This window comes from Tribolium castaneum, chromosome 1, assembly GCF_031307605.1.
Source record: "Tribolium castaneum strain GA2 chromosome 1, icTriCast1.1, whole genome shotgun sequence".
NCBI classification, from domain to species: domain Eukaryota; kingdom Metazoa; phylum Arthropoda; class Insecta; order Coleoptera; family Tenebrionidae; genus Tribolium; species Tribolium castaneum.
The window spans coordinates 32195794-32210692 of record NC_087394.1 but is presented as its reverse complement, the minus strand read 5'-3'; the positions used below and the strand labels follow the sequence as shown (position 1 = coordinate 32210692).

Here is a 14899-nt window from a genome sequence, read left to right as displayed (position 1 = left end):
ACTTGTGGCACCCATGCCCACCTATCTTAACGTGCTTACTTTCACATACATCCTCTTTGAACTACTTTTTGCCAAAAAAGGCCTAAAAGTAATAAAATAAGTTTTATAATAAAACTCCGCGTAAATGCAGTGTGGGTAAAAGTTATCAACAAGTGTGGCAAAATCAATTAACCTACTGAAAGTTTAAACAAAAATTTTTATTAAACGTTGTTGGCAGACAGGAACACTAACTTGTGATATGTTTTATCAATCTATCACATTTCTAATCAATTATCTACAATTTTTATCGAATTAATAATTTTAATTAATAAACTCAACCATGTGTATTGTGTGTTGCATAACAATCATTTTTTATTTATCATTATTTAATCATTTTTTTATTTTTTGATAACACCATATAATCCAACATCCTAGTTGTATTTTTTGTAACCGATTTAAGTGCCGTTACAACCGTTCGCCAGCATTACTCACCACTTTTTGCCGCGCTTCCGGTAGATAAATGTCAAACGTCAGAGTTGTCAAAATATAACCTGCTTTGTGCATTAATTTCGTGTAATATTTTCGTTATAACAGAACATTCTTCCCTTCTCGTTGCATTGATGCGTTATGAACTAAAAACTTTATTGGTAGTGTGTTTTGAACCTCTTCCCCCCATTCTACAAAAGATCAAACTCAGGGTATGTGCACCATATTTAATACTGGGGGCCCCTTAAAACAGGAAATTGTCGCTTCAGAATGTTTTCTAATGGCCTAACTTGCAACCTTCCGTTCAGTTGTATGAGTGTGACTCGAGACTCGGGCTCTGATGAACTTCTTCCCAACAGAATGGCTCGTGAACCTGTCTTGCTGAACGTCTATGATATGTACAAGATCAACGAGTATACTTCTAACATAGGCCTTGGCGTGTTCCACTCTGGTAATTTACCAATAATGTTTTCTCGCTGCTTACAATTATTGTAGGAGTGGAGGTTTACGGGACTGAATATGCGTATGGGGGGCACCAGTACCCCTTCACTGGCATATTTGAAATTAATCCCAGGGATGAGCGGGATTTAGGAGATCAGTTCAGATTTAGGTAATCTTAATTAAACATTGCCAGTGTTGGCATAAAAATATATTGCTGACGTTATCAGTTAATGTAAACGGAGTAATGAACCTTTGAGTGATGGACTGAAAACCTTTTCAGGCAAACCATCCACATTGGCTACACCGATTTCACGGAGGAAGAAGTCAAAAGAATAAAAAACGAACTCGGAAAGGAATTTCGCGGGGATCGCTACCACCTAATGAATAATAACTGTAATCACTTCTCTGGGGCTTTCACCAAGGTTGGAGAACTTTTATCTTTGAAAATATTTATTTGACGTCATTGCATCCCTTGTTTTAGATTCTTTGTGGTCAAGATATACCGCCGTGGGTGAACAGACTAGCATACTTTAGTAGTTGGGTGCCATTTTTGGAGCGCTGTTTACCCAAAGAATGGCTAATGCCAATGGCCTTGCAACATTCGTTAAACCATAGGAAAGACTCAACTTGTTCAGAATCATCAACGTCACCCTATTAACCCTTGCCAAATCTGTAGGGACGTTAAATAATGAAGTGGTAAACATGTATTATAAGAAAATAATTTTATCTGTTTAAAGTAATCATCTGTATTTAACTTTTAACCCGTTTTGCAATTATTTATTGTATTGTTTCGTGGTGGCCGTGGAGATTGCCCTATTCATTGTTTTGCATTTGTCTTTTAACGAAACAAGCCAAAGAAATCGTGAACATTGTAAATAATTTTTAATTTACACCGTGCTTTCAATTTAATTCGTGATTAAAGTGGCCTATGACTTTGAAATTAACTAAATTTCAAATTCACAGTTCACAGAAGTAAATAGGAAATTACTCGTTAAATATTTCGACATTGCTCTTGGAAAAATTTAAACCAATTTTAAGACAAAAGTTGAGAATTGGCCTTGGTTTTGCGTGTTACGAGAACACCACTTTTTCAAGAGAAATGCCGATAATAATTGTGCAGTGACCTGTAATATATTTTTGGTTGATTCCCTAGGTCACTTGTGTAAGATACTTTAGAACTAGTTCTAGGACAGTTGAAAATGATAGACGAAGTACAAATGTGTCGTACATTTTTCAGAGTGACAATTTTTCTTGCAGTTGCGACCGTAAATTTGCGTTGAATCACTTTAAGCGTAAAAATTGTGTTCATAAATTGTAAATAAAAGAGACATGTTGACACAAATTAATTTATTTTGTTCACTGAAGTTGAATAGGGGACCTTCTGTGTTGTCCAAGAATATAAGACTGTGTTTGTCAATGTTTATATTTCTACAACAGTACAAACGATTCATGAAATAGATTTTCGCACCAAAAAAAACAGTAACCTGTGATGCAACGGATTATTTGGCTCAAAAGGTATTAGAAAATCTGCCAAAATAAATGCACTTTGCTTTTGATTTTTCTGTGTAGTTCATAATTGATTTGTGATTAACTATTATTTAATAAAATTTTATTCAAGCAAGTCTTTTTTTATTTGGCGGGAATGAAACAACGGGTTATAAATATACTCCTGACTTATTTTATTTATATAATAGATAAAAATTAAAACAAACTTCTTAAAATTTTGTACAAAAAGCAAGAACGAATAAAATATTAGTAGTATTTATACAAGTGAATTTTATTATTATATAATTTCATTAACTATCGTAACCTACTGTGACACTTACACTATCTCATATTTGTCGGGAAACAAGCTAGTTTCAACAGAATACTTAACAGGAGAATCATCGTCCACCATTAATACATCAAGAATCTGAAACGAGAAAACGTCTTTAAAACCACGACCTATTACTAACGCACTCGCCGTGCTGGTGACGTAAACAGGAAAACTCACCTTAATATTTGCGTAAGCAGATTTCGAACTAAAAGAAACTGTCACCGGGAAAAAGTCGTTAGGAATAGATCGGGGCGCACTAAATTCCAACGATCCAGTTTTATTGCTTGAATCTATAATAGGTAGATTCCATATTAGCTGGTTACGTCTTGACTCATGCGTGTATGAGCCATCACATTCGCCCACAACCGGGTTACAACCCATCCTAAAATAATACATCAATAAAATACTGGGATCACATTTTATGAACGTACGGTAACGGAATCAAAATATTGACATCAGCCAGCTCTAAATTCGGATCGGCAAGTTCGTACTCGATATTGATGTCGCAACTGCCATCGCCCACTTCCGACGGCCAACAGTTGATCAAGAGAGGCACTAAACTCTCATCTGTGCTTTGCAATCGCCATTTCAGGACACCGACGTCTGTGTGCAACGGGAATGGTTTGGATGGTTGTTTGAGCCCAATCTAAATTAACGAAATTAATCAACAATAATTTTTTGGTTTGTTTGTACTTGGGAACGCAGTTTGAAAAGTTCCTTGTCTACATTGGGGTGAGTTTGGAGCTGGATGCCACGCGTGTCTTTATTTTCCAACTGGACACGAATTCGCCCCCACTTTTCGTCCCCAATGTGCAGTGTCACCAACCCCAACAACTCGAATTGTTGCACACCGCCGTCACGGCCCATTCGAACGATTAGTTTTTCCTCCAGTCTCAAGTGAACACTGGAAATAATTCAAGTCACTTTCTACTCTATTCTGTTTATTTTCTTACTCATTAATATCGGACTTGATCGCTGGTGTTTTCATTCCCCCTTGTGAAATACTGTTATTAACTGGTGCAATGACATTTTCGCCTTCGGATTTAAGCTGGTCTACGAAAGACTCAACGTCGTGGCCTTTGCCACCCAGTTTCATTCCTCGAGTCGAAGGTTTCCTATTAAATCAATTTAAAAAAAAATTTTTTGGATGTTTTTAACATACTGAGGAGCGGAGGAATAAGCTGGTGGTTTGATATCGTTTGAAATATTGGCAACATCGCCGACTGAAGGGGCTGGAGTATAACCAGATGAGCTACCAAAGCCTCCACTGCTACCAAATGATGGTTTGACGCCCTTTTTGTTGGCTTCCATTCGCTGGCGTTGCAATTCTTTAGCTTTCTCACGCATTTTGTTTTTAGCTTCGCGTTCTTGTGTCTAAAGAGGAGTCAGTTCGTAAATCAGAAATTACATTGGTTTCGAATCTATACAAACAGCATGCCTTAATTCAATTATAGGAAAGGGCTCTAAAAGAAATATTATGCTTTCTATCAAATGTTAGATGTCTCATGTCTTCTGTTTCTATTTTATTCGCCCTAAGACCTCCGTGAGGAGGTTTAAAAGTGCAGAAATATCGGAAATGGCTTTCTATGCCCAAGCTAAACATTCTGTCTGAATAAGATGTTTTTCCTTTCGTGAAACTTTAAATCTTGAATTTATTGTAAATAAAAGCAATTTAAAAATTTAATAACGCTTGTCTTTAAGTTTTCATAGTTTTTAAACCAGTGGATAAATAAGTGGGTCGTAAAAAATTCAAAAACTACACATACAAAAAAATAAACATTTTCTTTAATCACACTGCTAGTAGTTTTTCCAAAAAGTAAATAGTTTAAGCAAAAAAAAACACGTTAGATTTCATTCTCTTTATTCACCTGGTAGGTATATCAACAAGTTATACAAACAATAGCATAGTCTCTTTATGTTGATGTGAAACGGAATATTATTATGGTATTATAAGAACTCTAGATTTTACAGCAATTCTTTTTATGTTCATTATACCATTATTAATTTTCAACATAAAATCCATCAGGGTAACAAAAAAAAATAGTGAGACAGGTATTAGCGATGAATTCGTTCACTTAAACGTTAGAACAGCTGATCAGTGATCACTTACCAAATTAACTGTTAAATTAACTTTTAACAGCAAATTAATTTTTATTTCACCTTCTACTGGGTCACTATGAAATAATGTGTCGAAAAATTTATTATATCTGATTTTATACCTCAAATAAAAATTTAAAATTGGGAGGAATTTTACTTAACATCTTAAAAAATTTATTGGCAATACTGAGTTATTTGCTTTATTACCAAAATTACTTTAAGAGCTGTGACTAACACAAAATCTTTGAAAACTTGTCATTTTGTTTATTTCTTTCAAACCGCTTTCATTTAAGACAGAATCCAAAATCTTACCGGGAAATATACTGAGTTACATGGTTAAAAATTAAAAGTCAGTATTGCCATCTGAAATTACAACTTCTTGGCTTTAATAATTTTTAACCAAAAAATTCCCTTTTTTTGTCACTGATGACAGAATCCAAAACCTTAACCAGAAATATACTTCAGTTACATTGTTTAAAATTAGAATTCAGTATTGCCAACTGGAATTACGACTTTTTGGCATTACAATTTCTAGAACTGTTGTTAATTTATTTTCTGTGAGGCAATCTAATCATGAAATAGCAAATTTGAAATAATAGCCGTGTCCGTTGTTGTACAAACTTTGATAATAAATGATTTTACCAGTTTAGCAATTTTATTACCTGTCTGACGGCCTGATAGACCCGCTCTTCGTGTGAATCCATCTCGACAAATGTGCGAATTTGGCTCAAATTGACGCTTTCCCTGTACCCAAGAGCAACAATCTCATCAAACGCAAAAATGAGGGAAAATGCGTTTTCCGCAATTTCATTTTCTTCCAATGAGCGGCAATATTCGGGAATCTAAAATAATGACAATGTGAGGATGTTTTTGTGGCTTCCATGGGTCTGGACAGCTTACCACTTTCGCAAACAACCTCAGAGTTTCTAAATCTTCCAAAATGTTGCTAGCTCTTGTGGTAATCAGGAGCATGTAAAGGCGCTCAAGTGGCTGATATACATATCGGACCGAGTCGGTCTCTACAAAGGTGTGTTGTGTTCCTGTTGGGATAAGTTTGGGGAAAGCCGCCAGGAGACCCTCAATGCGGGCTTTGGTCATCTCAACAAACTGCCGAGAGACTATGGCTGGAAAGGCAGAGAAAGGTTGCAACACATGGTTCGGTGGTTTATGTGGGGTACTTACTTTTACCGGCCTTAGTGCAGACCGCCGCTGCTATGAGCACCTGAAATCATATGTTATAACGTGAGAAAATGCGTAAAATGGCAACTTGGAAATTTTAAATTGGAATTGTGAAAGGTTGGATTTGTGTGGTGTGTGAAAGATTATCTCACCATTTTAGAGACTGTGAAAGGTCTGTTGCTGTTATGTTCCTAAAAACTAAAATAATATTTTACAAAACATTACACCCTATTAATTTTTTAAGATGACGTTGACTTGTGCTTGCTGTTGAATGAGAAAAACAGTGACGTGACCGTATTCAGTCAGCCAACCTTACGCCGATTCACTGCACCAGCTCTAGGCGCAAAATTCGAAAATGCTCCAGTTTCTACTCATAAGTTACTTAAAATCAAACTAAATAAGTCAATAACTGCTCTATTTTTATATTTTTTGTTGCTTCAGCTATTTAGTAATTTGTTCCTACTAAAATATAGCAATACAGGAATGTGAAAAAAAGCAAAAAAAAACGTAATTATTTTAGAAATAAACCAGATAATAAATTGTATCTAACTAAAAAAAAATATTTTCGGTTTTTTATTATCCACTATGGCCTAAGAATATTTCAGCAAACTAAATTGTCTTAATAGATTATAGTAAATTATGATATTGTAAAGATATGTATCTGAACAAATTGATTGAATATCAAAAAAAAATTGCGGCCTAGAATTACAAGTTATTTTTATTTCTAAGGTGGGTGGTTTGGGTTATTTGAGTATTAAGTATAGCTAGTGCAATAAAAATGATTAAATAAAATATCGTGATTAAATTGCAAGTATTTTGAAAATTTAAATTTTTTTTAATATCAAACATTCCAAAATTTTTATCTTGGCTACCAGATCACGAAAATATAGGCCAGAGTTATTTTTTATTACATTCTGATTAATAAGTAAAAAATTTTAACCATTCTTTGTCTATCATAAAGTCATAAGATAAGGCTATGAAAAAAACATAGTATTTTCCTGTATGCTACTGCAAATGTTAATTAAAGATAGAAAACAATACAAAAATGCCACAGTAAAGTGTCAAATTTCAAAAATTTAAGATTAGAATAATATTAACGTGTGTTAGTCTGACTTTTGTGCGATATATTATATTATTTTCTCATTTTTTAAAGGTAATCAATGGTAATCAAAAAAATTGTAAATGTGAGAAAAATAAACAACAATAATTTTTTATTAACACAATAATTTGTCGGATATTGTTATTCATTCGTTTACTTAATTTTTTACACTTTAGGTACGAGTATTAGCAAGAAGCTTTTAATTACTTTAAGCTGATATAATCAACAAATATAATCAGCCAGCACGATTAACTGTTATTTATTATCTACCTGTAAACCATTATTAATAGTGCGTTTGGTAAATATCTCAAACTAAATAATTACTTTACTTTATTACTCTTCTTTCGATTGGCTCTTGAATTTTCCTTCAGTTTGCACATCTTGTTGAGCAATTATTTGCTGGCATTTTTCTGACGCAAGTGTGTTTCAGTTCGATATTTTCCAATACCCCGATTAGTTTGAAAATTATCGTTTAGGTGGTTACAGTGTATTCAAAAATTTGTACATAGACTGCACTGAAAACTGTAAATCCATCATAGGAATGTGTTAAAATTGATGATTAGGTACTGAGTTTGAAGCATTTTTTATTTCATGAATAAAACATTGGTGGTAGAGGATTTATAATTTGTTTGTCTCATCAAGAAATCAATATGTTTGTCAATTGACATGAATAATGTGCAGTCACAAGCTCACAAGACTACTGTTACTACACATCAGTTTAGTGAGTGTTTTTTTTTTAATCATACTTTACTTTAATAATCAACAAATGTTCCTTTTTTTGTATAAGTGATTTAAGCAACAGAACAATAGAATAGATAAAAGTGTAAAATAATCAATACAAAAATAAGGGTAGGAGTGAAAGGACTGAAAATGGGTGGTTCTAAATTTTGAAAAATAATCTACCAGCAATATAGAGCGAGTATTGGTGGTCATATAAGCGTGTTCTAAAAGTAGAGTGTGAGGAAATATTCAAAATATTTGATTTTCCTTGAATGGGGTCTTTTGAAATGGAGTAATGGAAGTTTGTTTGAGGTGTGGGCAGCGAGTTTCATTGATCCAATTACTGAATAAAGTTTAATTAACAATAATAATTGGGAGTAAAGAGTGGAGAACAAATAGATGGCGCCTTGATATCAACATTAGTAGTTTACTATATTTATCTGTTATTATGTTCATTTTATGTTCACGTTTCCGTGTGCCTCATCAAGGCCGTACCAAGGCCATAGCAAAAGCTATAGTAGTGTGTTATGTTTAGGTTAATTCTGTTAAAAACATCTCGTCCCATAGTGTCTTTGTGTAACTTTGTAGTAAAGGCTTAAAACAGTTCTATGGCCAAAGAATAATGTGTACCGTTGATTGTGTTCCTCTACCTGAGTGAAAAGGTATGTTTCATTGCATCTTCCTCTCTGACACTTAAGTACTATATGGCTAAGTACTAAGTGCTCTTACTATTGTTTACAAGTTGCCTATATCCTGTATCAAAGCAAATTGCTTTTTCCTGTGGAAGCAATTGACACATTTTAATGTGTTCAAAATTAGATTTGTATGTGCACCCAATCTAAATATAAATTTCTGTTGATAAATTAAAATTACGACGTAATAATTGCAAACCTATGCATGTATTTTTATCGTCATTCCGCAACGTGTGTTTCTTGCATTGTTTTCACTGACTGTTATAGCGATATTTAATTGATTTATGTGATTGTTATGAAATAATTTTGTCCGCAACAATGTTAATAAAATTGTATGTGAATGTAATGTTAATTCTAGTGTTATAACTAATATTTTTTATTGATGTGTGGACTTATAATTAACGTAAGTGAATTAATAATAATAATTACAGTACTTATATTTATTAAAAAAGTAGAAATAATATCCCAGTTGACCGTAAAATCTTAAAAATTATGCGCACCTACGTCGCATGTTCTTTGGCCATTAAAGACAGCTCCTTGTAATTTATCACAATCAATAAATGGTGTAATTCGTACTACTTGTTGCTTGTAAGCAACAAGAATATTTATCAAAATATTCACCTGTTGAGAATGCGATACTAGTGGTTATCACTGCGGGAATTTCCAAAAAGTGTGAGTTCGAATCCCGATCGGCTCAATTTTTTTTTACATATTTGATACAGTATGTTGTCTAGTATTTTAATTTAGGTGTTTTATTAAGATTCACACCCACGTATAATTGGGTAAACTATATTTAAGATCCATATTTGAGTAGTTTGAAGAGTTGTTTTATTCTATCTTTACTACTCGTATAATAAATATTTATAAGCATCATAATAACAAACAATTAGTACAATGAGCTCTAAAAAAAACTACCATAAAAGATAGTAACGGACAATAGAGATGTAACCGTAAAAATCGTATTAAATTAACAGTACTCGTAATTACTATGTACATAGTATTTTCAAATTTGCTTTTTGCAAAAATGTGAGTTAGGTAGGAATTTTACATCCAAGCCTTTTATTAGATCGCATTTCTTTTATCAACAACGATTAACTTCAGTAATAAAGTTGAAGAACATTTACTACATATCTTGCACAATAAAAATTATCTGTAGATTGTTAATCCTTTTTACTTTCGTGTCTGCAACGAAATACTAGAACCAAAGTTGTGTTGGTGGTTTTGGAAGCCCAGTTATTTTGTTTTTTGTCAAATTTTTGCTTTAGCAATAATTAAATGACCTATGGGAAAGACTGTTCTCTCCGTCAGTCTTAAAAGAATTAATAGAAATTTCAATTAGGTGTCATTGATGTGTTAAATCTACCCCGAATATGTTTTCCTAGCACTTCATAATTTATTAATTAATTGCTCAGAACCACGAAGTATTTTTTTTAAAGCAGATTGAGAAATTTAATTTATTCGTTTTTTCGTATAGCAACAATTTCTAAAGTAATATCTTCACGCATTATGATTACTGATTATGCACAAAGAAGTGTTTTTATCTAATCTAATGTTTCTAATTTTATTTTGTTTTTAGGATTATATTAAAATATGTTTAAAGATACATTAATATGAAAATGTTAAGAGATAAGAGACATTATAATATTACATAATAATGCTCTAAAAACATTTGTGTGGCACTACATAGGACATATGCAATAATTAATTGTTACATACAGTACGTTAATTTAAATTTAGTTTAAAAAATCTGCTGTGTTTTTTTGTTCAATCTGCTATGTTCTAAAAGTATAGTTTTTTATTTATTCTGATATGAGCAATAAAAGGAAAAAGCTCATTTCAACCCACAAAGTTTTGTGGTTTGGAAAATTGAATTGTGTTTGCGAAAAATAAAGGAGTGGACTTTATTTTTTAATGTTCAGATGAGCAAGTAACCAGTTGACCTCGGTGACGGCCGTGGAATTTGTCAAATCAAATAATTGGGAGGTATCGCGTAAACAATTATAATAATAATCTTGGATAATCTATAATAATCTTGAAGTTTCAAGTTTCTTTTTTAAGGTAACATCTAAAAATTGTTGTAGATGTGGAAGACACTAAGCATTTTGCTGCTCTGTCTTCTGCTCGAACCCTCATGGAGTCGCTTAGCCGAAGACATCACCTACTCATCCCTGGACAACTGCGTAACCGACCACTGTTTCCATCAACCAGCAGAGGCATGCCCTAGCCCTGACAGCAAGTGCCGTTGTCGCAAACTCCCATACTGCAAAAGTGCGGCCGTTTGCTGCAACGTTAATAAATTCCAACTAACGGAAGGCTTGGCATGCGCAAGTAATTATTTTAATTTATCACTCCTATAAACAATGTTACAAAATTTATTATTAATAAATTATTGTTATTATTAACAATAACAGACATCAGTGGCAACGGTCATGTGGAGTCGCTGCACATACGGAACGCCAGTCTGGACATCCTAAACGTGGAGGACTGGAGGAAACTCAAATATCTGAGATACATGACCATAACAGACGGCCAAATAAACAGCGTAGTCGGGGAATTCGCCAAACACACCATAGTCTCCTGTTTGAATTTATCCTCAAACGGGATCGTCAATTTTGAAAATAGATCTCTGGTCAATTTGTACAATCTGAGCTTCTTGGATCTTTCACACAACAATTTATCGGACGTCCCTCGGTTCAAAAAAGATGGGAATATAACTCTAGACATATCAGGTACTTGGAAACAGAAACGTCATTAAGTTAATCTGCAATTAAGTGCGTGATTAACTGATCACGTGACCAAATTGAGCAAATATGATTGGTCCAATTGCGTTGTTGACTTAACAACGAATTAAATTTTAACAAAGCTTTCTATAAACCGGCCCTTAGAATAGGAAAATAGAACTAGAAATTGCTTAAATTTAATTATAGTTAGTTATAGTGCCTTTCAAATTATTATTCTTTTAAACTATTCATTTGCAGCTAATCAGCACATGTTATGCTCAAACCTATTCGACGCTTTAAAGCGCACCGAACTCCACTTCAGCAACATAAACAATTCCTTTTGTCTATTTGCCCGAACCTTTCACTGGTTCAATACGACTGAAACTGTCCCTCTTACACAAGTGATTGGAACACATAAGGTAGTACAATCAGCAGGATTTCGAGCTGAATTGTAATTTCTTCTTTTAGTTGCGTAAAGATTGCCGCAAAAATTGCACTTGTGAGCCCTCAAGACTGGACCTAGTGTCAGGAAAACAAGCAACGATTGCAGTGGCTGTTAACTGCTCCGGACAGAGCTGGACATCACTGCCTTCACCTCTGCCACCCAACACTATAGCTCTGAACGTTTCGAATAATAACATAACTTCGCTGGAACTGTTCAGTACCGACTCCTCCTACCAGAATATTAGGGAGCTGTATGCTGATAATAACCAGATTACGTCCATTCTCCCGCTGGAGGGGTCGCAGTTTTTGAGCAGTTTCGCAGTCCTGAGTCTTAGAAACAACAAGTTGAAATCGGTAAATTTGTAAATTGTTTCAGTCATGAGCTGGGATTGTTTTCTTTCAGCTCCCAACTTACATATTCTCGAACATACTGGACCGGAATAATTACGTCCGGTACGTTTTTCTCGGTCTGAACAGACTCCAGTGTGATTGTAACACGGCCAAAGTTTTGAAGGTACTTTAATTTTGTTTGAGTCAGCAATTTTAGTTTAATTGTAGGTGTGGCTGTTGACGAAGCAGAAAAACATCCCCGATTTCGAAGAAATCTACTGTGATAACATGGATATGAAAGTGATAGATTTGAACCCTTCCAAGCTCTGTCAGACGCAACAAGACTGGACTGACTACATCTACTACATCATCACCATAGAGGTGGTGCTTCTCGTGGGTCTGATTGCCAAAGTCGTTTACGATTACTGTGTTTTTAAAACCTCCGGTTATTTGCCGTGGCCGGCGAGCAAAATGCCAAAGTTACCATGCGATTGGTTATGTGAATAGTTTTATTTTAGTCGCAACGATGTGCCTGTTAATGCTTCCGCCTTGTATCATGGTTGTGAAATGTTTACTGTAGTAGGGATTAGTGTAGGAAGTTTTGTGCTCTCAATCAAGTTTGAAACGAAAAGTCTGACACACCAACAGTCATATTAGTTTTCTAGACTCAAATCTAATACGAAAAGACAGTACAATTGCGGAAATTTAAATAAATTCGCGAATTTATTTTAAATTTTCTATCTTATTTACAAATTATGAACTATGGCTTTATATGTCTTTTACTGTAAACTATTTTTCTTCATTAGGTTTATGCAACTTTAGCTCCGTATGTGTTTTTATTTATTGTCTTCTTTTGAAAACACTGTTTTTAACATCACTTTCAGAATATTAATCCTCTAATATGTTATTCCCTTTTATTTGCTTATGCAAATATTTTCCTAATAATGTGCAATTGTATATATTTCATTTTTTACATTATCTACGGTATGTCTTTATTTGTGCAACTCTTCCCTTTATATTTTTGTTGTTTAATTGCTCAATTTATAGTAGTTGTTTGTGTTTTTTGTTTTGATATTTATTTTATTTATTTTTTTCCAAATTGTGGTAAAAGACAATATATCAAGTATACCAATTGATTTACAATAATTCCGGTGTGTATTTACTATTTGTTGTAAAATACATGAACCGCCTAAGTATGGGTAGCAACAAAATGAACTCTGTAATCATTAATACTTTTTGGAATGTAATTTAATTGTGTTTACTGTAAGCACGTCCAAATATTTAATTGTAGTCGTTTTACAGTTTTTATACTATTAAGTAATACTCATCCAAGGACAAAATCAAAAATCGTCTACGAATTATCAAAACGTGTCACAGCTTTTTAGTTTTTACAAATGTATGGTCAAAAATTGTTTGAAATCTCTTTACCCAAAATTTTTATTTTATTTAGCATATTTTACTTACTTTAAGTACAATATCTTGTTTGCTAATGTATAGATAAATATTGTTTCTTTTGTAATATTGTTTCGTATAATAAAGTGTCTTATCAAACTCTTTTTTTTAATTCCTTACCTAATTGATGGAACAAAATATTTATTTCTAGGTTTTTATTAGTTTTTACTCGAATATAAAACTAATAATTATGAGGCATAATCTTTAAATGACGTCATTTTATTTACATACTTATTTCCAAGGGAAAAAGAACAAAATGAAACATGCGGCAATAAAATTAACAAAAGTACACACTTGAGTAACAAAACGAAATGTTTGAAGTCCATTTATGTACCAATTCTTCATGCTGAATAAAAATTATAATCCTTTTACTCTTTATTCATACCTTGGATAAAATAGTTTATTATAAAGAATCAAACAATGTTGACACAAAAAAACTTGAGATAAACGTTTTTGGAAGCTCTAAAAAATTAACTTCTTTCTAAAATGCAATTATCGATGAAAATTTTAAATATAAATTACTTTCCAACAAAATGTATTTTGTTTGTCACTAAATCATCAGGTATTTAACAAAAATTTATAAAGTATACAGTTTTTATTTTTACATAATAATTGCTTATTATTCATGCCTTCTAAGTGACATTATAACATCTATTTTAAGATGTTTATTTACACATCACATATAAATATTGCAAATAATCATCTTCTTCCTTTTGTCACATGTACGTACCTAGAAGTGTTTTATTAGATGCGGTTTTAACACAAACTAGTAAACAAGCGGTACAAATACTTATTTAATTTGAAGCATCCACAGGTAAAGTCGTATCTACACATCAAAATAAGTTAAGTAAGAAGAACGGCAATGTCACAAAAAATTCCCGGAAGAAAATAAATTGAGTATTATTACGACCAATTTCACGTACATTTAGAAACTCTTATTGTTAACACTTTGTTGAGGAAAAATTATTTTAGTTTGTTAAACAAAAATCTCAACCCTTATTAGTTATTATTATTTTAATAATGTAATCTAAAACGAAGCTTTTTGTTAGTTATCAACTTATCAATTATCATTTATCAAAGGAGGCGAAATAGACCATATAACTTCCTTACAATAAATATTTGCTCTGTTCCTTCTCCCACACCATTTTATTTTTATAGCTATGCTTTAATTTCTTTAAAGCTCATGCAGATGAATGTGGTCCTGAATGGCTCCTTGCGAGGGTGGAACAAGTTATGTGATGCACTTAATTGGCTTTACTGGAGATGATTTATTTAAAAAATAAATTGTACCCATTGTAAAATTGATATTAATATTAATTTTTTACAATTAGTATACCTCTTTGACAGTAGACTGATTGTATTAGTCCATTTATTATAATTATCAAGTGTTTATATCACTGATTAGATAAATGACGCATGGTTATTCTGTTCAGTTTATTGTAGC

General features: G+C 32.9%; 3 protein-coding genes across 5 annotated transcripts; 2 read left to right on the top strand and 1 right to left on the bottom strand.

Moving 5' to 3' along the window:
• Positions 1-364: 364 nt before the first annotated feature.
• Positions 365-2527, top strand: LOC655999 (uncharacterized protein). The gene is made up of 5 exons (XM_962556.5): positions 365-677; positions 735-916; positions 961-1075; positions 1187-1328; positions 1388-2527. The coding sequence occupies exons 2-5, from the start codon at positions 736-738 to the stop codon at positions 1562-1564; spliced, it is 615 nt and encodes a 204-aa protein (XP_967649.1). The 5' UTR covers positions 365-677; position 735; the 3' UTR covers positions 1565-2527.
• Positions 2528-2561: 34 nt separating this feature from the next.
• On the bottom strand, positions 2562-6306 carry deltaCOP (Coat Protein (coatomer) delta). Its single transcript, XM_962632.5, has 10 exons — positions 6151-6306; positions 6002-6041; positions 5720-5943; positions 5482-5661; positions 3885-4096; positions 3676-3837; positions 3416-3626; positions 3154-3368; positions 2900-3104; positions 2562-2818 (listed from the first exon to the last, which is right to left on the bottom strand). The coding sequence occupies exons 1-10, from the start codon at positions 6151-6153 to the stop codon at positions 2729-2731; spliced, it is 1542 nt and encodes a 513-aa protein (XP_967725.2). The 5' UTR covers positions 6154-6306; the 3' UTR covers positions 2562-2728.
• Positions 6307-7755: 1449 nt separating this feature from the next.
• Positions 7756-13554, top strand: hfw (halfway). 3 transcript variants are annotated; one of them, XM_015977756.2, is made up of 7 exons: positions 7756-7818; positions 10591-10837; positions 10921-11238; positions 11488-11648; positions 11698-12027; positions 12077-12187; positions 12232-13554. In XM_015977756.2, exons 1-7 carry the CDS (start codon positions 7771-7773, stop codon positions 12508-12510), a joined length of 1494 nt encoding a protein of 497 aa, XP_015833242.1. In that variant the 5' UTR covers positions 7756-7770; the 3' UTR covers positions 12511-13554. The 3 variants fall into 3 exon arrangements, with proteins under 3 accessions (XP_015833242.1, XP_008190823.1, XP_967806.3); XM_008192601.3 differs by lacking the exon at positions 7756-7818 and adding an exon at positions 8274-8479; XM_962713.5 differs by lacking the exon at positions 7756-7818 and adding an exon at positions 8756-8912.
• Positions 13555-14899: the final 1345 nt, after the last annotated feature.

Coding starts and splice junctions, on each gene's coding strand:
- hfw (XM_015977756.2), top strand. CDS start 7,771: ATGTGCAGTCACAAGCTCACAAGACTACTGTTACTACACATCAGTTTA. Junction 11,239..11,487: donor TATAACTCTAGACATATCAG/GTACTTGGAAAC, acceptor ATTCATTTGCAG/CTAATCAGCACATGTTATGC. Junction 11,649..11,697: donor AAGTGATTGGAACACATAAG/GTAGTACAATCA, acceptor TTCTTCTTTTAG/TTGCGTAAAGATTGCCGCAA.
- deltaCOP (XM_962632.5), bottom strand. Junction 5,944..6,001: donor CTGCACTAAGGCCGGTAAAA/GTAAGTACCCCA, acceptor CTGCCTTTCCAG/CCATAGTCTCTCGGCAGTTT. Junction 3,105..3,153: donor AATATTTTGATTCCGTTACC/GTACGTTCATAA, acceptor GTATTATTTTAG/GATGGGTTGTAACCCGGTTG.
- LOC655999 (XM_962556.5), top strand. CDS start 736: ATGTTTTCTAATGGCCTAACTTGCAACCTTCCGTTCAGTTGTATGAGT. Junction 917..960: donor CCTTGGCGTGTTCCACTCTG/GTAATTTACCAA, acceptor CAATTATTGTAG/GAGTGGAGGTTTACGGGACT. Junction 1,076..1,186: donor GGAGATCAGTTCAGATTTAG/GTAATCTTAATT, acceptor AAACCTTTTCAG/GCAAACCATCCACATTGGCT.